The sequence below is a fragment of the Struthio camelus genome, chromosome 6 (genome assembly GCF_040807025.1).
Source record: "Struthio camelus isolate bStrCam1 chromosome 6, bStrCam1.hap1, whole genome shotgun sequence".
Lineage (NCBI taxonomy): Eukaryota > Metazoa > Chordata > Aves > Struthioniformes > Struthionidae > Struthio > Struthio camelus.
In genome coordinates, this window is record NC_090947.1 from 5448756 (window position 1) to 5470703 (window position 21948).

The 21948-nt window shown below is 40.4% G+C and overlaps 1 protein-coding gene across 5 annotated transcripts in view; it reads right to left on the minus strand.

Annotated features, from left to right (window-relative positions):
- The window catches only part of SPAG16 (sperm associated antigen 16), a 405835-nt gene that overhangs the window by 144555 nt on the left and 239332 nt on the right, over nt 1-21948 (minus strand). For all 5 annotated transcript variants that reach the window (XR_011141788.1, XM_068947881.1, XM_068947882.1 and 2 more), the window contains one exon: nt 7701-7827. Coding sequence is in view for 4 of the 5 variants with exons in the window: in XM_068947881.1 (XP_068803982.1) it covers nt 7701-7827 (127 nt within the window). In the remaining variant the exon portion in view is untranslated. The remainder of the gene's footprint in view (nt 1-7700; nt 7828-21948) is intronic.

Sequence of the window (21948 nt, forward strand, 5' to 3'; positions counted from 1 at the left end):
CATCACCTCTCACTTTGGCTCTGTCAAAGGTGACAGCGTTAGCTGGTCTTTCGAAAATTTTCTGGCAAAAACCTTCGCGGTTTCTTCCCTACATTTCACATCTACAGACATCCAGCAGCTGCTTTACTGACGTCTAAAAGAATTCTGCTTACCTCTCATGCTTACCAAAAAACGTCAACAATATAATAAGCACTGCTTATGATGTTAAAAAATATCATAATAGTTTCACCGCAATTTTGTGCTCTCTTTGGCTGAAGCCTCTGCCTTGGTTTCCAGCTGTCTGGAACAGGAGCATATTATTGTTATGCACCTTGTATAGCACTTTGCGCAATGGAGGCCTGATACAGGAAGAGAGGTGTTAACCTAGCACCAGCTAAAGAAATTTAGCTACTATTTTTAAGCAACTTGGGTATTGTGTGGCCAGTGGTAATCTGGTAGGAACATTACTACACACACACACACACACACACACACACACACACACACACACACGCAAAATTGCTTTCTTACTAATGACTCATTTGTTTTATTCTTGCCTCTTTCAAAAAAGCGATTAAGTTGAAAACGACCTTTTGAAGATCGTACTTGCAGACTGATCTTTTCATTTTTACTTACTTACTTTGCTTTAATTGTTACATTAGGAACTATTAAGAAAGCAGTCAGCTTCATAATCAATAATTTAATTAGAGTTTTAGGAGCAAAAAGTCAATGCAAATGTTATTTTGCAGTTAGGCCTTTCCCAAAGCCTTTGAAAGAACTTGACTCCCATTTTGCTTCAAAGTGACATTGGGTGACATAAAATTACGCTCATACGTGCTGCAATATATCATGCACACACATTATAGATATACACAGCCAGTTGGCAAGGAGTTCAGGTTTAGGTCAACCTATTTGCTACCCAGAAAGGAATACAGCCTGTTTTCTCACTTCATTTCTAACTAATCAGGGACACAACCAAATGCCATTACATTGCACATTTCGACAGACCTTACTCCTCACATTGCTTGCTAGGAGCCACAAGTGGGTAAGCGTTTATTGAATCTACAAACAGATTTTTCCCCCGGCTAAGACTTAACATATTTTAAATTCATCTATTTATAGCTCTCTAATTACTACTAATATGCCAAGGTAATCAACGGCAACTGAAAATTGATCCACTGTAATTTTACAACAGATAAAATCCGATTCAATCAGTAGTGAATTAATATCCTCCTTTATGGCGCTGTTTCCTCATTGCCTGCCCCTTGCCAGTTTACAATGCGCCAGCGATCCGTCACTGGGAGCTCTCAGCGTAGCTGCAAACTGCATGGTCCACTGCCTGGAATATCAATGGCCCTTCTTTGTAATCACAGGCATGTGCTTCCTATGTGTTTCCCACAGGACAAAACTCCCCCAAAACGTATCATTAGGATAGGAGGAACCATCCTACATAATACCAAGGAAATGGATAAGAGATCGCCTTGAAGCAGAAGAGAAACGTTGATCAAAAGCAGAAAAACTTGCTGAAGGGAAGGGTGGCCGCAAAGGATCGGCTAAGGAGGGAGGGAGGCAAGCGGTCTGACGTGCTAGGATATCAGTGAGCTTGGCAGAACATAGGTTTTTGAAGCCAGGGACAGCTGTAGCTCGCTGGAGAAGTCACCTGAGGACCATGTTCACCATGGGAAAGGCACTGATGTGAGCCGGGAGCCAAAACCTGCTCTAAGATTCGCCGCAAGGTAAAACTGGGCCAAGGCTGTGCTGTGAGAAGCCTTGGTGGGAGGGCACAAGGGCGTTTCGAGTCAGGGGAGGAAACACAGGCATCGCTCCCAGGGAGATACAGCTGCGCAGAAATGGGACGCGTTCGGCCCCGGAGCAGCCTGCAGCTCTACGTCATGATGAAAAGGTGGCGTTATTTTAATCAAACTACATAACTACATCTCCGCCGAGAGAAAGCCATTTAAAAAATTTCACGTGAATTAGGGGTCAAGCTGGAAACTAAACTACAGAACTGTCTTCTCAAAGGTTTCTCTTTGCAATGAGTGAAGAATGTAGCTTTTCGTGAGAATGAAGAGGAGGCACAGGGAGACAAGGTCTTAAAGGGGATGCCTTCTGTTTGCAGAGAGACTCTGAAGTCCAATGGACAGGCCCTAGCATGTCAATGAACAGGAATAACTTAATAATATTATAATTATAACCTCTTAAGAGCCACTAATTCACCTGGAGCTTTACAGAACAAGGTAACTCATCAGATTTGAAAGGCTTACAGTCTAATTTAAACCTAGTTTAATGGAGAAAAAAGCCCATGAGGTCAACTGATTACACAGTTTGTTAAACTTTGGATTTTAACGGTTTGATTTGGGAACAAAGTCAGGGAGGCAAGAAGGAGGAGGGACAAGTCAGGAATGGAAAGCCGAACATAAAACAGGCTGAGTTACAATTCCACTTTGGGGTTATTCTTGGGACAGCAGCCAAATAGATTTTGAAGGGTAATGGTTTTCCTGGCTTAGAGGAAGAAAATAAACTAAACAAGAACATAGAATATTTCTCTGCCTGCATCTGGGCCAATTGACCCGAACTGCAAAGTGTATTTGAATTGGACTTTCTCATAAAAGTTGTTTTGGAGGCAAGTCAAATTTAGCCTTTTTTTAAAAAGCCAGTAGGCACACCAGCCTTTCCCAAACATTTTTCAAGATTAAAAAGAAAGCAAAGTATATTTTTCGTTACTAATATTTTTGGTTTTGAAAAAACAGGCACTAAGTCTCTACGAAAGCATCCCAACCACGTGTAATATAAACCTCCAAGTTTTATGTGTTTACTTGTGTTCTGTGATATTACTTCTTGCAGGAAAGACTATCCTTATCTGTAGCTACTTGTTCTTTATATCAAATTTTACAGCGTCTCATAAATTCCCTTTCATGTTAAGACAGGGAGTTTTAAAATACAAACCCGTTATTTACAAATACATAGAACAAAATCAAGAATATAAAATTTGTTACCACTTCATACCTGGTACTGGACTTCTCCTTTTGTGTCCCGTATTTACTGCACAATGAACCAATTGTACTAAGAGACTGAGATTTCTTACGGAAGTCTTCATCTTCAGTGGTGACAACTTCAATCTCTGACCTATTTTTGAAGAGGCTTGACTTGAACCATAAACTGCCTGTCAAAGACTTTTTAAATGACACATCCTGTATAACCACTCAGCTCTTGAATTCGTTTCTCATGAGTTCAAAGGGTTCGAATAAAACTGACAATCCAGTACTCGGAGGAAACTCTGACTGATAATTTTATCTCTAAGGTGTTTACTCGGAAAGAAATCAAGCAGACTAGGCCAACAAACGTAAAGAGAACTGGATTAGATTTCAAAATAACTCCCTGTGGCTGTACTGGGCCCGTGTCATATGCATGCTATTTAAACACACTGTGACATTTTTCCTGAATTTGGCTGGTGAATGTCCACTCCATGAAGCCAAAAGAACACAGGTATAAAAGCCCCCACCACAGATGGGCAGCATCCCTACAAAGCTCTAGGGGTTCCCAAATACATTCCAACTACTGAAAACCTTTTCAATAGCCACTACTCTTAAATGATTGGTAGGCTTTAAATGTACATCTTTTTCACGATCCTGTTGCTGGCCACTCTTCTGAGGACTCCACGCAAGCTTGTTCCAGGCTTGTTACAGCAGTACCACTACTTCTGAGCATCCACATTCCCTTACACATAGCAAGCGAGCAGCCTTCCCCCGAGAATGACAAAAGCGTTGCTTCCTAGGCTAGGTGGCGAAAGATATAAGCTGTTTTTAGCCATTTAAATTCTGCTATTTCTTTTCTAGCCACTCTGTTAATTTGGGAATTGTGGGCCCAGACCATAGGCTCGTGTATGTCTTTTGTTTGCCTTTGGAAGTCTTCCTGGCAGCATAAAATGCTAAGATCAACCACAAACCATATCCTGAGATTATTTTTCTTTTCCAGTGTGCAGCTCTTACACAAATTGATGGTAAAAAACATCATGAAAAGATAGTGGACATATCTGAAATGAATTTAGCAGTAATGGTCACTCTGCTAAAGCCTCTGAACCAAGGAGTAAGTGGGTTAAGGCCTAACTGCCCTGGGCGCGGGGGCAGGCAGAGTGCGTTCGAGCAGCTTGACTTTCAGGGTAATGCAAAAATAAAGCAAAACCCAGGGTTTTAGACAACCTCATGCCATTTTTTTCCCTTTTCTGCCGAGATTGTTGTGTACAACGTTTATCAAAGATCACCACACTACCTTGGGGCTTCTAACTTTTGATTGTGCTGTTCAGCCCACAAATTACCATCAACGATAAAAACTGATACGCAGAACTAGTCGCTGTTCTGCTGAGCTGTCTTACCTCTATCTAAGCCATCTTTGACCCAAACAGTAAACAGCCTGACATGCTTGATGCCTTCCTGTATGGATGTCAGGGACTTTACTTTGATAGCAGGGTACGACTGGGATTGTTTGTGTTATATGCCAGCAGCCTGCTGCAAAAGCAACGTACAAAAAATGTGAGGCTCTTGCCTTAAATTGCCAAGCTGCATTGCAGAGGACATGATAACGTCAGAAATATATCCTAGATAGGTAAAAATAAAATAAAAATAAAATAAAGTAGAGGAGTTGCCTATCAGTGATCAGGAGAGTCCAAAATGGACAACAACTACGAACAACATCTCGTATGCTTAGTATTTCACAGAATCAAAAAGAAAAACAGAGCATTGTAGGAACCTAACTTTGCAAAGAGCTAGGCACGGGCTGAACCTTATTCATGTGAATAGCATCGCTAACATGAATGGGATAGTTCAGCTAAGTACATATGCAAGTCTTCCCAAATCCTAGTCAGACATGCTCCTTAGGACATTATTAGTTAATGCTGGCTTCTAAACGACAGGGACTGCACAACGTCTTCAAAACCAGAAATCTCCAGTTGGAGAATCTAGTATTTCAAAAATCAGAAAGCAGATGAGACAGCTACTAAATCAGCAAATTTCAATCGCGCAGAATGAAAAACGTGAACACTTTTTTTTATTTAAGGATTTTACTATTTGGCATTTTGTCTGTCGGAGAAAGAGCAAAGATTCACAGTTTGGTTCAAATGTTATCCAGACAAATTTGACTAGCCTCAAGAAATTACTCAGCAGCGTGTGGGAGATACAGAGGAATGGCAGACGGCTTATCACAAGAAGAATTAACCCAGGCAGGTGAACCCGTAACTCTTGGGATCTCATGTTCTTTTACACCTCTCACATTTATCATTGGACAGAGACTTTGCAATTCATGAGTCGGGACACTCACTCTGATGTGTCAGCAAGAAAATATTCTGGTGGAAAGCCAGAACACGCTTGTCTTTCTACGAAACTGGCATAAAGAGAAATAAATTCAACAGCTTATCTGGCACGAGAACCACCAGCTTTACTGGCAAGAAATTCCGACCAATGAATTGCAGCCTTGCAAACATCCGACCTACTGGGAGTCTGGCACAGTGTTAGGATAATTCCAACCCAAATCCAACCCCTATTCAGTATTTCTTCCCAGATGTTTGGAAAGAATCATAATCATCTAAACATTGTTTGTTTTTCGGTGTTCTCATTTCCCTACAAGCAACGTACATTTTTGTTTTAAAAATCACTGCGAATGTGTTATAGATTTTCTTGAACTATTCAGTCTGACTCTATGTTATCTAGAAAAAAAAAAAGTCATGTACTTTCAAAGTCTGAAGGCAGCGTTACAGCTTCAGCTTAGTAACTACAAAGATTTATGGCTCCATTCTGCCTCCACTCCAGAGCTCATCGTCCATTCAACTTGCACAGCTTTGACTTACAGTTCTCTGTATCCATTCTCTTTAATAATAAAGAGTTGACTAAAGTTAATGATTGACGAGCAAGATGTGATTAATAATATGAACGTAATTTATGAGAAAACAAACCAGAGTATGATTTTCATGTTTCATTAGAATTATCTTTAAATGCACTCCTTAATGCTAATTGATCTCACCGAGGTGAGAAAATATTCTGTTTCAAATTAATGGGAGAAAATCATTCAACTTCTTTCTGGAGGGAACATTTAATATCATTCAAAATTTAGAGGGAGATAGCATCTTCACAGTGATTTCAGCACTTCAAGTGATATTTCAGTGTGGGCATGTATCTGAAATTTGCAAGATTTCCTAATGAACGGGGAAGCTATTCAGAATAAGAAATACAAAGCAAAATGCCATACACGATGTTCTGTTTGCACTAAAGATCTTTTCTACCTTTGCAAAATTACCCACTGCTGAAAACGGTGATGGGTAATCAAAACTGAGCAGGCTTTTGCCATAAATTTATCACAGAAAAACCCTTTTGTATTTATTAATCTGCTTCGAACATGAGATCACTGGACACACACTTGGATGATAAACTTCCGTCCAGAATTTATGGAAAATAAAACAAAGCAGAAGCCTATTTTTCCACCAAGTTTCCACTTTTGTTTGTATTTCAGTATTTGATCTCTTTTTGAATTATTCACATTTGGCTATCAAAAGTTCTTACAAACCAACACATTTAAGAATAATGAGTCTTGATTGGCTTCATTTTAACTTGTGCTTTATGCCCAAGATTATTATTAAATGACCTGCTATTCGGTCTGTTTCTAAGATTCATAAATAGAAATTGCCTAATGAGCATCTCAAACGCTCCACTGCCGTTCTCCTGTCAGTTTTTCTCATTCTGTGTTTGTATAGCTCTGATGACAATGTCTATTAATACACAGCCATAGCTCTTTGCCTCCCTCCTCTCAAATCCCTCGCGTGAATACAGCCTGCTCTATTCCGGGCTTGAATCTGGTACCCGTGCACGATTAGAGAAACGCAAAGGTGACCGTAATACCAACTGAAACGGCACCTAGAGAATCTCCAAATTTGCTGTATGAGTTGCTATGTGCCTTCAACAGCAGCAATAACTATTGAATTTTCTGATGAGAGAAAAAAAAAATCCTCTTCCCTTGTTCTTGTATTCTACTTGAGTGGGATTTACATAACTGGCCTGCAAAGCAGCAGGGACAAATACAGTCTGCAGCATACTACCCTATTAATGCTGAGCGATCCATTCATACCTGTACCAAAGAATGAAGGCAGAGAAGAACAGAGGAAAAGATGCAGAGTTCCTGACACCACCTACAGTGATATATTTTGGAGAAAACAATACATAATTCACAAGAAACCAGCAAGGAGGTCTGGAGAGAATCCCTTCTAAAGGAAAAATAAACACATTAGATCTGTTATTGCAGCTTGTTTTTCTCCTGTGCCGTATTTCCTCATTTCTTTGTACCTAACCTAAGGCACATGCCAGCATGTACAAAAGGAGCCACAGAAAACCTACCTGCAGCTGCTCTGTCCCTCAAATTGATTCAGCACAGTGTGCAGCAATGCAGTCTTCCAAATCCAGAGCACCAATTGCTAAACCCACCACCACCAGGCTAAGCCTACCTGCTTATTCAGTGATCTAGGCGTACGTCCAGTGGTTGCACTGTGAGGACTTAGGCTTCTCAGGAGTCCACGAAATGTTTCACTTTTGGTTGCTGGATAATAGCTCTGTTAATACTCCATTGCCAAATCATTCTGATATTCTGTTTCAATTTTATACTGGCTCTCATTTTTCTCCCATAATACACATCATTATCTTGCTTGAACTGAAGAGAGACCGAAACACAGACTGCTTACTTACCATTCTGGCATCCCAGAGGGATAAAGTCTTGTCAGCAGAGCTAGTGAGAACAGTGTTGGAGAACGGAAGAAACTCAATGCTATTGACTGAATCCTTATGGCCATGCAGAGTGCGTCGGCATCTCTCACTACAAAAGAAAACAGTAACAGAAATATAGCACTCGACATTCAGGATAGCAAGAACAGGCAGGACAAGCTTAGGTAAGGTAACAACAAATTTCATGTGTCTTTCCCAGTTATTATTTTCAGAGCTGAAGACTGACTGCTCTTCATCACTAAAGGGCTACCCTGGAGGGGGGTACGGATGAGGGTGAAGCCTCTTAGATCAGCAGACTGATTAACTGAACTGGATACCACGTAAAGGTAATTCTTTGGAGATTCTTTGTCAAACCTCATGCAGGGAATTCGCACCTGCTTTTTTTCAGTCATGTATTATCGCTTCCTACAAACTTTTGTCTCTTAAAAATAAATAAATGAAAAAAAGAGAGAAACTCATCAGAACCTTACCGACATTACAAATGACACTGAAGGTCTACGAATAAGAAAAACTCAAAGCAGCCACTTCTCCATTATTTGAAAAATGAGATACTTTCCATGGAAAGATCTGATTAAGATATGAAGCAGGTACCCTATATGTTTTGAGAGATAAGTCCATTCTCTTGTTGAAATGGCACAACTTAAACCATTGTCAACATCGTGAACTCAAAGCGCTGAAGAAAAACACTCCGCGTGAAATCCAGAGCAAGTCTGCAGGGTTTTTTTCCTTCTTCAGTACTACGAAACTCCATTCACTGACGATAACGCGGGGCCAGCTTCATGCATCCACCTAGCGTTTACTTCCCAACAATGCAGGCTAGGGTGGGAAGGCAAAAAGAAAGTGGGGTTTAAAGGATGGAAGCGAGGGAAGGACTAACAAGGAGAGTGTCAGGTGGTTGTCCTGCCTTCGGCTAGCTGATTAGCTCGGCAGTAATACCCCAGTGGTTTTTGTTTGGTTCTCTTATCTTTTAATGAGCTTACTTCTGAGACAACACTACTGATTCGTCTTAGTTCAGGGTCTGAACTTGCAAGGGATGGGGCACGAGCCGAGAACCTTTTCCTCTTGGAAGTGACACAGATGACTGTGATTCTGCTGCAGAGCATCCGTTCTCACCAAACGGACCAAAATTGGCTATATAGCAGTGAGCTTATAAAAAGCTTTTTGCCTTCTGTCTTGTTTTCTGCATGTGCGCCACAGAAGCCATGTTCCCTGAACTGGAGTCCAGCAGAGCACAGGGAAGACCCCAAGGATGATTCGCAAGGACAGGACAGATGGTCACAAGAAATCTGATTATCCAAACTAAAGAGAATGGCAAAGGCTTAACTCCTGCACAAGCAAACCAAGAGGGGAGAGGGCTTGAAAGGAAAGGACATTCACCACCACTCGTGGCTGTATACAAGACTCGCATGTGCTGATACGTTTGAATCTTTGATTTCATTTGGTATCTTATAGATGAAAGATCATCCAGTTTGCAGTGTTTGTACTATTCCAGCCTGTGAGAACATACAGGTCGGTGAGCATACCATGGAAAAACCTCATTAGAGTAAAGGCAGTAGCAGTTCCATCTTCTTTGTTCAACTGATGCAAATAGGAGGAAAAAATAAAAACCAACAGCCCATCATAAATTACCACAGTTTTCAGTGATAGCTCAGAATTTTATTCCTTGCTCAAGTGATTTTGATAGCAGAAACACACCTCCCCCGGGCTGGCTGCCGAATATATCATTTGGGCTTGCAAATTAGATTATCGGGTGACTATTAACTGAGAATTTCCTACAGGATTTTATTAAAGAAGTTGTCAGCAGAGGGAATTAAAGGCTTGATTTTTTTCCTCCTCTCCCTCCTGCCTGCACGTCACCAGAAAAATCAGAGCGCTCTTGGAGGTTTTGTATTAACAGCACTGAAGATCAGATCCAGGCCAGGAGAGGCCAAGAGTTTTGACGGACACTCTCCTTGATGCCTGATCTAACAAAGCCGAGTTCTCAGGCATCTTTCAATCCCTTTCCCTTTCCCAGCCTGGAACGTGTCTGCTGCTCTGAGCTGGAACACCCAGCTCGACCCCACAGAAGACGCAGCAGGAGGGAGATAAGTTGCTTCTGAGTAGAAATATTACCAAGGAAATACATTTCAAAGAAATACTAGATTCTACATGTATCATTTTGCAGAATCTATGTTTTTTCTATTATCGATAATACATTATACTATTTGGCATTATCTGTTATTTAGAGTACCGGTGTTATTTCATCACCAGGACTCATGTTAAACTATTCATAAAGGACTCTGGCTGTTAGAGCTCAGCGCACAGTATAGCTGATCGCTTGATATATGACAATAAAATAACTTCAGTAGAATAACTTTTTGTTTCACAGTCTCATGGTAATGCTTTACACCACAGAACATGCCTTTTTCATCTCGGATCATATACTTTTATTTGTGTATAGGTAGGCCATTTTTTTTTTTAAAGTGACCAATAATTTTTGCATGCTTACTTCACTCTGTAAATAAATCCAACTTGAAGAGAGAAGGACCTGAATATTTTCTGATACTCAAAAACCTGTCACGTACTTTTGTGGACACTTCCTACTCACTTTTGAGAACATCAACAGCTTTACAGTGCTTTAACAGTGCTCTGCTAGAGGAAAAGGGGATCCTTTCCTATAATAAAAGGACGAGTATATACCTTTGTCAAAAGTGGGAGGAGATATCATCTTCAGCTGCTTATGGGGCTTTGGACTAAAAGAGCATGGAAAAAGGAAGCAAAAAAAAATAAAAAAGTATTTTGTTCATAAGTCCCTGACATGAGATACGGGCCATCCCAGGCAGGCAGGCTGCAAGAAAAGGCTTGCGAGAGATTAATTAGGTGCCAAAGCCAGAAGGCCCATTCAGAATCCCTTGGCAAGGTGAAAATGGACTGAAGTTATGGACCATGACAGCAGCAGAAGGGAAGCAAATGATTTGTACTTTTCCATCAGGAACACAAACACTCCGACCTGCCGCCGCCGTTGCCTCGCTCTTGCCTTGCCCCCTCCCTATCATTGCGTACTGAGGAGCGAGCTCTGGCTCTTGAGATTTAATTTACCACTCTGGTAACTGACTGGCTGATGCTTCTGAGACCCTCCTACTGCTACCTAAAAATAAACTCGTCTTCTCTTCCAGCTGAGATATAGTTTTGGCAAGCCGGTGTCTTGTGTAGGAGCTATCTTCTACTGGGCAAGGGTAACACTTCATTTAGACGTCCTATTTTCACAAAGAAGAATTTGATAGAAAGGATCCCCTGTTCTTCAGGGGAACTCTCAGCTCTACCCAACGGCTCAAGAGGATCTACAATAGCATAATTCTAAGGCAATAGCATTGTCTAATCATCTTGGCTCATTGTGAATACAGCTCACAGATATAAACTTAACTGTCCCTGAAAATTTTAGTTCAGGAAACAGAGAGAGATTCATCCATGAATAGCAGGTTAGGGATTTGTAATACTCTTGTTCCTCAAGCCCAGAAAAAAGGAGGAGGACCTGAATATATGATGCCACGGTAGAAATACTGCTCAGTAATTCCGAATTTGCAGACTACACTGTGAATCTATTCCTGGACACTGATTCCAAACCCCATCCTTTTCCCGGGTTATCGCTACTTTTTCAAGGAAACACATTACTTAACACATTTTCTTGCCTCATGACGGACCATCCTCAACGCCCTCGTTTTCTCTACAAAGTCAATTTCCCTTCCCTTAAGTACAGATAAAAGTAATGACGGGCTTCAATAAACCAGCCTTTATTTTACCTCAACAGGTTTAGATTATTTCTGAACTGGTTCAAATATGGACAGCCTGTTACATCTCTAAGTAACACATCTCCATCGTGAATGTTGGCACTTTAATTAATCACACCATTATCAATATGGCTAGCTCAGCAACAATGGAAAATTTTTACTTGCTAAATTTTCACACTGGACTTCTCAGAATCACATTCCAGAATGCACTACTGAAATCCAAAGGTGTACTTTTGGAAAAACTGCCTTGAAAACACAAGACAGGAGATGTTTCCACTTATGACTTCACTGAATATTAACAGATTGGCGTCTCTGCACTAATGCACAGTATCAGCCAGCCAATACACTAGTTAGGCATTTTGTCAACTGTATAATAATAGAAAAGAAAATACAAATAGCGAGCAGATTTCTTCTACCCTCTGTACTCTCCTATCTGCACAGAAGGGGTTAAAACCGAGTCCAAACCCACAAGAACGGAGACTTCCGAGCTGCTGCTCCCTGATGGTAACGTTTTACAACTGCCTGGTACATATTTACTGCTAAAGGCGATCCAGGGTGCAAAGCACTGGAGAGCCTGCAGTGCTCCAATCGGCTTAATGCTCGTTTCCAAAGGCACACAGCAAACCAGAGTGACACATGAGATGATACTTTGCCAATAGTTTTGCTATTTAAAAAGGATTTTTTTTTAGGAAAAAAAAGAAAAAAGCAATCAGAAAACATGCTTACTTGCAGTTATGTGAAAATCTCTGCCACCTTAGTTCTTTTACGCATGTGGCTTCTATGCTCTGCTGTAGTTGGAAAAATAGGGGAGGTACTGATAGCACTTTAACGATTACTCATTCACGGTTACTTACTTTATTGCGGTGCCATATTAAATCTCCTTTCTAGAAAGGTAATTAAAAGTACCAATTGAAATTAATGGGATTTTAAGGACGTGCTTCGAGTTAGGGCCTTTGCCAACCACCTTTCACATGCCACAGAAATACCTCAAATGTGCTAACCCTCACAAACTGTATCACCTTTTCCAACCACTACTTTCTCAGATTGTCCCATGGAACAAACATAAACCAAACCTTGCTTTTTTATCTGTTGAATAACGTTCTACTATGTGAACTGCAATTACCGTTAAATAAAATGTCAAGGGAAATTGCACCAGAGCCACCCGCTATGAACGTGCGCGCAACACTTCTCAGGAAGTTTTGTAAGGTCACACCCCGATCAGTCTCTGATCGTTCTATACTGATAAAATTGTAGCAGTTAAAAGGAAAATACTTCTAACAAAAACAAATCCTATCACTTTCTCATTATACGGCTTTATCTCCGAAATGTGTTTAAATTAGGTGCAGAGCTTTCCTAGCCAAGATCAATGGACAAGTATAGCAAATGGGCTGGCTTAAGACATTAAAATGCCAGCTTGTTTTATGCTGTTATAAATGCATCCTATCATGTCTTTACATTTTATGACCTCTATTTTATTTCTAGGTAGCTTCACATATGACACATCCAATTATTCATATCAAGAATATAAAGCTACCAGTATATCAGTAAAAAGGGCCTACCATCGTTTATGACAATTTTTTTTTTTCTTGACCCATTATGTCACTAAACGTAACACATTTTATAAGACATTGACATGTGGGGACACTTTATTTATAAAGCACATTTGTCTTTGAAAAGATATATGAACATATGATACTGTCAATATGAGCTACTCAGTTGTTACTTATCTTCAAATTCTGAATATTTATTTCTGCCCTCTTTCTAAATATCGACTTTGAAAATGAAGTGCTGTGAAGTATACACTATTATTATTTTTGCGAAAATACAGAAATTGCTTCTCTGATATTTATAAATGTTTAGAAAGAAAACATCAACTAAATCTTTCTATGGGAAATTTACCTTAATACTCAGCCCTCGGGGACTATTTGAATTTTCACAATCTCTTATGAGCACCCTGCAAAGCAAGCAGCCAGTCCCCTGCTTTGAAAGGGGCTTTGGGTAAATCAGGGTTTCCCTGGCAAGGCTCAGTGCGCAGAGCCTAGTCCTGAGTTACGTCATCTTAGAAGTGAAATCATTTTACACTACTGTTTTCAGATGCTTTAAACTGTCAAACGCAGAGCGAGTAGAACTGGGATTTAAGTATGAAAGGCTCCGGTGGCCGCTCCTAGCGGAGCCGCCTTTGAGCTCAGGTGAAGCCTGCCAGCACGGCGTTTCACTGCCACTCCCAGGGGAGGCAACGCAGGGTTTGCCACCGCTGGCAGTCCAGCACACCACTGGATCCAGGTTTATCCCCACAGGAGGCTGACAGCTCACACTTTTGGTCTGCTGCACAGTAAATTGGGCATGTAAAAGGAAAAAGATCCCTGCAGCAGCGGGGACTTAACTGATAAGTTTCAGGGTGAAATTCTTCCCTGTCCTTCCTCTTTGCTTTCCCTTCTGCCACCAGCTCGGCAACAGGAGATAACCAAGAAAGAAAGCAGCCCCACATGAGTGTTTTAGCAATATTTTCTGGGCATATAAACGTAAGAGTTACTGTGCTGACTCAGCAAGTTTACAAGTCTGCAGTAAAATACTGCAACAGCCTTCTGTCATGAGAAACGTGAAAACTTAGGAGTCTTTAACCGTGACACGTCTGTTCTTAAAACAATGACGCTCTGCAATGGTTCAAATCACTTTTAATTAAGAAGGCATTAGTCATCATCAGTTGTCACACTTTCGTCTCGCTTGAGAAATTTGTCACGCATTTTGAAAAGCTGCAGCAGCTCATTTCTCAGAGTGCAAATTTCTTCTCTCAGATTTGGCAAAGTCCTTTTCCCCTCTAATTTTGAGGGGAGCTGAACTGAAAGCAGCAACTTCACCTTAACACCAATGCACAAGAACTCAGCAAAACTATCATGAGCCCTGCTTCAAGTCACGTTGAAATCAATGGGAAAAACCCCAGAGGTTTAGTGGGCGCACATCACCCTGTAGAACAGGAATCGCCACCCCTTTCTGGCCCTGCTCGCATAAGGAACGCTTGTGATATCAGGTGGGCTTTTGCGCCCGCACAGGATGCTCCTACGCCTTCCCATGTATTTACTGCAAGGCCTCACTTTTAGCAAAGCTCTGAAAGAAAGCGAGTCAAAGTCTGAGCTCGGCTAGCCCCTAACTTTGGATCTCATTCTATCAAGTGCAAACACGCCAAGTGCTCCACAGCCCAGTCTGTTAGCAAATAGTTTGGGGCTCAATCTTCCTAAGCACCAGGTAATGGTTAAAACTGGCCGACAGCAGGAACGGGGACCAAAAGCGGGCAGGTCGAGAGTGCCTGAAAACCGCTAACTCAAAACACAAATGTGGCTTCTCCTGTTCTCGTGCTGCGCCACCTGCATTAGCGGTGCACAGCCTTCCTGCTATTTAAGCATTTGGGCGCTGTTAACATGCTATTATCTTTTACCATGTAGATTCAGTTGAACTCTGTATCCTGCCAAGGTTTCTTTAACATCTTCCTGGACAACACCTGGTTGCTGGTGGCCCTAGGCTTTCTCAGCTGGAAGACAACAGCTGTTGCAAAAGCTCATTTTCCATTGAAACGGCCTCCAAAGCAACTCCGATAATTTATTTCAGCTACTTTATTTGAAAACGAAGCATCTTGGTTTTGGTCTAGCTTTTTTAGAAGTCAGTTGTGTTTTAAATTACTTCAAATTTTGATTATTTTGCATTTTAAAAGGGCCCTATTTTCCTAAGTTTGGATTCAGATCAAGAAAAATGACTTTGAAAGCGTGGGACACGAACCAGATACAGGCATTTACATGCAAACCTTCCATCTGGACACGCCCTTGTAAAGGACCACCATCGTTCTATAAATAACGCCAGTCTTGCTTATAAATAACCATTAAAAGTTCACTGTCTGGGCACAGTCCAAAGTATTTTTACCCTTCCAGTATTTAGCAACTTGTCATTTCTCTCACCCCTGAACTCAGGCAAACACCAGAAATAAATCTGTTAACGCTCTTCTAAGGAACTCAACTTAGTAGCCATTCCCAGAGCGTTTGTAGCACGTCCCAACAGAGTTTGGGCCCCACAAACGGCAACGGTACCCACCGCTATCCTGGGGCACTAGCCCACACCTTAGAAACCTCACTCAAAATTCAAGATTTAGGTTCAGTTCTTCCCTCTGCCCGAGGAAATTCTCAACATACATCTATTAAGCTCTTGGTTCGCAGCTGCAACTGCTTTCTACCTTTTTTATTGAGTCTGACTACAGCGCAGAAAACTTCAGTGAGCTGAAAAACAGAATTTCTGTAGACTACTAGCCAGGGCACTCGAAGTGACAAGACCTGAAGTGGTCCCCACTCCCAGGTCGGCATGAGTATTTCACAGTTATTGAATAAAACGCTATGTCAGTCCTTAGGACAAGCACTGGAACCCAATTTTCCTCTGAGATGCCTTCTGTACAATACAAAGGAGACAGAGGCATAATCACCTACCTCAGGATTACTGCCAGTAATCCAGGGACAAGGTGCACTCAGGTTCAGGCAGCTACACTGTGATGCCTATATTATTTTTTAACTCTGCCTCTAAGTGCTCAGCACTTTTCTGCAAATCAAGCCTATTTAAGGGATTTTTTTGTTGGACAGCTAAAGATGGGAGCATCAGAAGCCACTAGGCCTTATTGAAAACCACAGCCTTATTTTATTAAACAATTATCTCCTATTCCCTCAAGGCATATGGGTACTAGATAATCAGATAAGCACAATCTCAGAAATAATAAAATAGATCTAAACCATTTAAGCCGGCATTAAGTGCTGCAGAATTAGTATGAGCATGTTTTTTGCTCAGCAATTCTGCAGCGGAAAAAGCAATATCTCGCTCCCTGGTGGCACTGGGTTAGCCTCAATTCTCACAGCAGCTGACATCAGCATTAACTGATGTCCCGCTTCTGAAGCCAATACGGAAGCTGCCCCTTTTTGTTCTTTTTCCTTTCCTTTTACACAAAAGCTTTACAGGTGAAACTTGTGCCTCTTCTGGCTAACCTTGAGCAACGAAACCCAGATTTCCCTGTTAATGCACCCAAGATTTTACTACTGTTGATTTTGAAAGGTAACAGAATACATCTACTTTGAAGTATCCCCCTGCCATGTGATCCAATTTTTTTTTCCCTTTGGATATTTAGGCTCATGTCAGACCTGTTCTGCTCAAATAGGTTACTGTAGCCCAAGTTTTAGGCTTGTTATTCATATAAAATACTGCAGAAAAAGTTAGCCATCTAAACTCAATACACAGATCTGCTTTATGTTGTATTTTAAGCACCCTGAGAATTTCTGTGCTGTTTCTCTCATTCTTTTCTTTTTCATTTTTATTTCACTCTTTCACTTGATTATGTTAGCACATGTCATGATGGGCTGCACAACAACTGACTTGCAAGATAAATAAATGCAAGATAAATAAAATGAGAAACATGAAAACAAAAAATAAAATTTGAAAGCATATTACAGATATTCTGAAATGAAGACTTATCTCCTCAAAGGCTTTCAAGATATTCTCTGGTAAGAATTATCATCTTAAACCCCATTTTATAATGCATTGACATAAACAAAAATAGGAGACAAAATACTTTTTGAAAAATTCTGACTAGTTCTATGAAACAGATTGATCTAGTGCCATTCTTACTCTCCTCTTACAATTCCTTCATCTGCTGCATAAGGAAAGGGACAAGGAAGGGGGCTAGCTATATAAAACGTTTTCATCCAGTTTTGGATACCAGTTAAAAAAAAAAAGTGAAAAAGTGAGACAGGACTTGACTGTCACATCATACTGGTTCCTGCTTCCGAGAGAAAAGTGGACAAAGGCAGGTTTATATATTGCCATATTTCCTCACATCCCATGTTTCTAAATTCTTGATATATGTGCTCTGAAGATAGAAGCTGGTTCAGCCCTTTCTATGCAAATTGCAGGAAGAAATCCTGATGCTTGCTCCTACAGTCTAACTTGCCTGAAAAGAACTTTTGAGGTATTTCTTTCGAATCATTTTTGAAACGCTCCATTTAGGTATATCTTCCCACTAGAAGACCATATAATCTTGCTATGCTATACCGGAATGAATATTTTCTGTAGATTCACCATATCTTATTTTGAAACTGATGTGATCGATTTCTTGTGAAAATACACTGACAAATGTAATACGAAATAGCTTTTTAAGTCTATAACTGAATTTAAAAGCACATTTAATAAAACGCTACAGCTGTAACAAAAAAGTCTAAAATAACTTGCCAAAGCTTACTCTGAGTTCATCTTGTAGAAACGTATACAAATTTAGGATGGGATTTTCAAAATTCCCTGATAAGTCTCAGATTCTATAAGTGCTTGGACGCCTAAATAATCAGTTAGATACTTACAGGGGTTTTCAAAAGTGACAACGTGCCCACTCCAATGGATTTGAAAACAACCTCCAGGCTTCTTAAAAGAAGGAAGGACACGCTGCTAACCTCTCCGTAGGGGAGAACTTGGGAGGTGGCTTTGCCAGCATCAGGCAGAAGCTGGCAAGGAGCAGGCTTAGGGCTTCTGGTTGCTAAGAGTTGATATTGAAGTGTATGAAGGACAACCTGGCTTTTTCACTGTTACTAAAACACAATGTTTCAGAAAGGAAAAGCAAAAAAGTTATAAAACTACTGAGAGAAAGGAACAAACGCAACAAGTTCTATAGAGGGAGAGGAGCAGAAGTCCAGGCAAGTCCCATCCATCCACAGGATAGGAGTTTATAAAAGTGACTTAATGTAATTTGTTTGTTTTTGCGAGCTGATACCCAAACAAAACAAAACACAAACAAACAAAAAAATCAACCCATTCGTTTACCTCAGAATCCATTTGCTGGTCCTGCTGTACAGCAATGAAATCCAGTACAGGATAAAGAAAGCAGTACCGCTTCATAATTCAGTTTCACCAGCTTCTTAAATTCTTTCTCCGAGATTAGACTGGCATCTTTATATCACACCCCCAACCCGTATTTAGGAAGAATCGTGGTAAGCAATACAGGTAACTGACAGTTTTCAATGCACATGTCACAGAACTTCAGCAATTCCGTGCTCGCTGACCATACGCATACAAACACATTATGCGCCAAACTAGATGCATAACACAAACTATTCTACTAGAAGCTGGCTTATTATTCTTTTTGCTGTAAAACAGAAAACGCCTTTACCAAAGCATCAGATAAAGAAAAACCTAGTCAAAAACTCAAAAAAGCAATGACAGGTGAATGTTAAAGGCCCCCTTTTTATTTAGTATTGTATTGCAAACCAGGAACCATAGTCTTTCTCATTTTTCAAATAAAATGCTACAGTCTAAAACGCACAGTCCCAGCCTGTTACAGTAGTGTAGAGGACCAAGAGAGCCTGGGCCAGTACTGTCTTGTTGTAAATTAGCATGCAGTTACACAGAATATTAATGGATGGGTTTAATCTACTGTGTAGATTAAACAATCTACTGTGCAATTCACTGCATAAAAAGCAGTGCTACTCTTGTCCTGTGTTAGTTTATTTTCTCCCTTCTTTTAAATTTGACTGAAATTCCTTTAGACCTATTAAATGAGCCAATCCTTTCCGAAAGCAGTACAACATGGCTGAAATGCAATAAATATAAGCACTTAAATATTAAAGTGACGAAAACGAATTTCCGTGTGTTTTTAAATTGGTTTTCTTCAGCGCCGAGTTTATTTGTCCAAATAAAATGGATTTTGAGTGGGTGGCAGTCTTAAGTAGATCTGCAGTACTATTTCAATGGCTTTGTGAACTTGGGAAGATGTGATGAACAATGGATTTGCTGGGCTCTTAGACACAGAGCCACAACAGAAACAGTATCATTGCAGGTTCTCCAGTACACAGCTGCTGGAGGGCTGAATAAAAAGCCTGGCCTGCAGGCCTAGGCTACAGGTGCTTGCATTTTTGTTCAATGCATTTTTCATAACTGTTCTAGCAAACTATGGGACTGGCTTGGTCTTTTTAGCCAGGAAACTACTCACACACAGAGCATGAACGGCTAAATTAGCTTCCTCCTTTCAGAGATGTGAATCTATGTTCCCTGCCACACAGGGAGGGAGCCCTGACTGCCAGGTGCTGGGGTGGGGTGCAATACTTCTCCTGTTGAATCTGTTTTACAGATAGCAATTAAATTTTCTTAGAGTTAATGAGCAAAACTACAGAGTGTGTGCCCAAGTGAAAAGGGATATGGTTTCCATTTCCTGCTTTAATTAAGAGTTAATTTAAAATACTTAAATTATCAGCAAATTACTCACTTGTGAGCACCAACGGAAACAACATCCAACAGCTTTCAATGTGGGCAGATCTGACCAAACCAAATTTGAAAATAGTCCCTCTGAGTCCTTTTGAAAAGTATCTGACTTCAATTTGATAGAAAATCAGAACAGTTTGGGACATCTAGCAGCATGCCTGTTTTCAGTGGTCAGCACCACAGGGGTGGAAAACATAGCAACTTCTCTACGAACGTGGCATTTTACAGTTGGAGGACATAGGAGATCTACCTACTGTGGTGGGATAACCTTACCCTCATTTTGATGCCAAACTTGCAATGCAAAAGCTACTGGCTTTCTATGTATGGGCATGCCCCACGAGCTCCTCACGTTATTTAAAAGCCTATTTTTGAGACGGTCAGTGAGCAAGATCTCGAGTTCTGGCCCCAAAAAGCCAGCCCAGCATATTTAACATCTAAGACCAGAGGAAGGCTAAGAGATCGGCAGTTGTTAGGACCTTAACCCTTGTACTTCTAGAAGCTGTGACAGGTTCTTCTGCTTGCGGTAAATACATCTCCAGCAATAGAGTGCGAAAAAACTGTCGTTACAGAGTTCAAATCTTAGCTTATACTCTTGTTGTAGGTGCCGAATATGTAATCATAGTATCGGCAAGGCATGACTGATAAGCTGCTAAGAATCATGTAAAAGATTCACACATCCAGAATTTGATTTCTGTCAACCCACAGCGCTGTTAACTTTAATCCTAGTATTGCATGTCACATGCTGAAGCCATTATTTTCATCTAAACCTTCCTAATACAGTTAGTACAGACTTACATTATTAACAAATCAACTGATATGAAAATCTATGAAAATCACCTTTTTAAATAAAAGAACATAACCGCAGAAGATCAAGTACAGGTGTGTGTTTTTTTTTTTTTTTTTTTTTGTTTATGTAGATGAGAGGTATAACTTCAGAGGAGAGATTCCAGTATAATTTCAACTATTTTCACACTCTGCAGCTAACTGGCATGCCCTCTATGCAACTCAAAATGATCCATGACTATCTGTTCTGTATTAAATAATTCACAAATTTCTTTGACATTTTACTGCAGTCTCAGTAGTAAGACTCTGTCTATTATCTAGTTTTTGTGAGAGAAATATGATTGAAAGAGATACTAAAACATAAAGGAATTCATTGTGTTTTAGCATCATCTGGGTAATTCTAATACATATTTAATAGGTTTCCAACAGTTCCACCCCTTCGCAGCCCTCTGAGTTCAGCAGATAGATGCATAAAAATTGTCTTTCAGATGGGTAAGCGCTTCCTCGCTGGGAGAGACATTGGCCACTCTAGAACCAGATTTTTGCATGATATTGTGTCGAAATTCACATCCGAAAACTTGCTCTGAATACTGGAAACACAGAAAGGAGGTTGCCAACATTTCAGCTCTCTAGCTCTTGATCCTCACCCTCCACTAACACAGGAAAAAAACAGTGTTTTAATGAGAAGCTTCAGAGCTGGCTATGTAAATAGTTCATAGCCCTAAAGGCATCTACCTCGTGGAAAAAGCTTTATATAAAAGCTTTTTAGCTACCAGTCTGTATATCCTGGAAAAGAATTTGCAAATGGCACCAAAGAAATTACATTACAGCCACATGGTCCTGCCATTTTGAGAAATTTAAGATTTGAGACTGAAATGAGCCCTGAGGTTTTTGAAAACTATATCTCAGAAGAGAAACTACTGTTGGGTTGTATTATATTCACTCATGTTTGAAGAAGGTATGAAGAAAATTCAGTGTCTTCCAACTCCAATAGAAGACCCAGGAGACTTTTTCTATAGATAAGAAGTCATTGTTTAAGGGTTGATCTGTGACTTGTGTTTGCGTTCCAGCGGAAGCTAATCAAAGATGAACGCTGTTTGCTTTAACAGGGCACACACGATAGATGGCAAGACTTCCAGCACCTGGGAGAAAAATAATCTGACTACGCAAGATTTTATGCAAAGTCTGAACTCTTAGAACCAAACCAAAACAAAAAAACCCAAAACTTCTCTCACACCGACCCAAACACCTCTGAAGATTGCCGGGAGCCAGAGGAACTTGAATTTAAATTGTACAAAGACATCCATTACAACAGATTTTCATTTTGATATCAAGTGTCCAACTCATCTAATTTCAAGCCAGCAGACACTAACAGCTAAAAACAGTTTAATATTCAG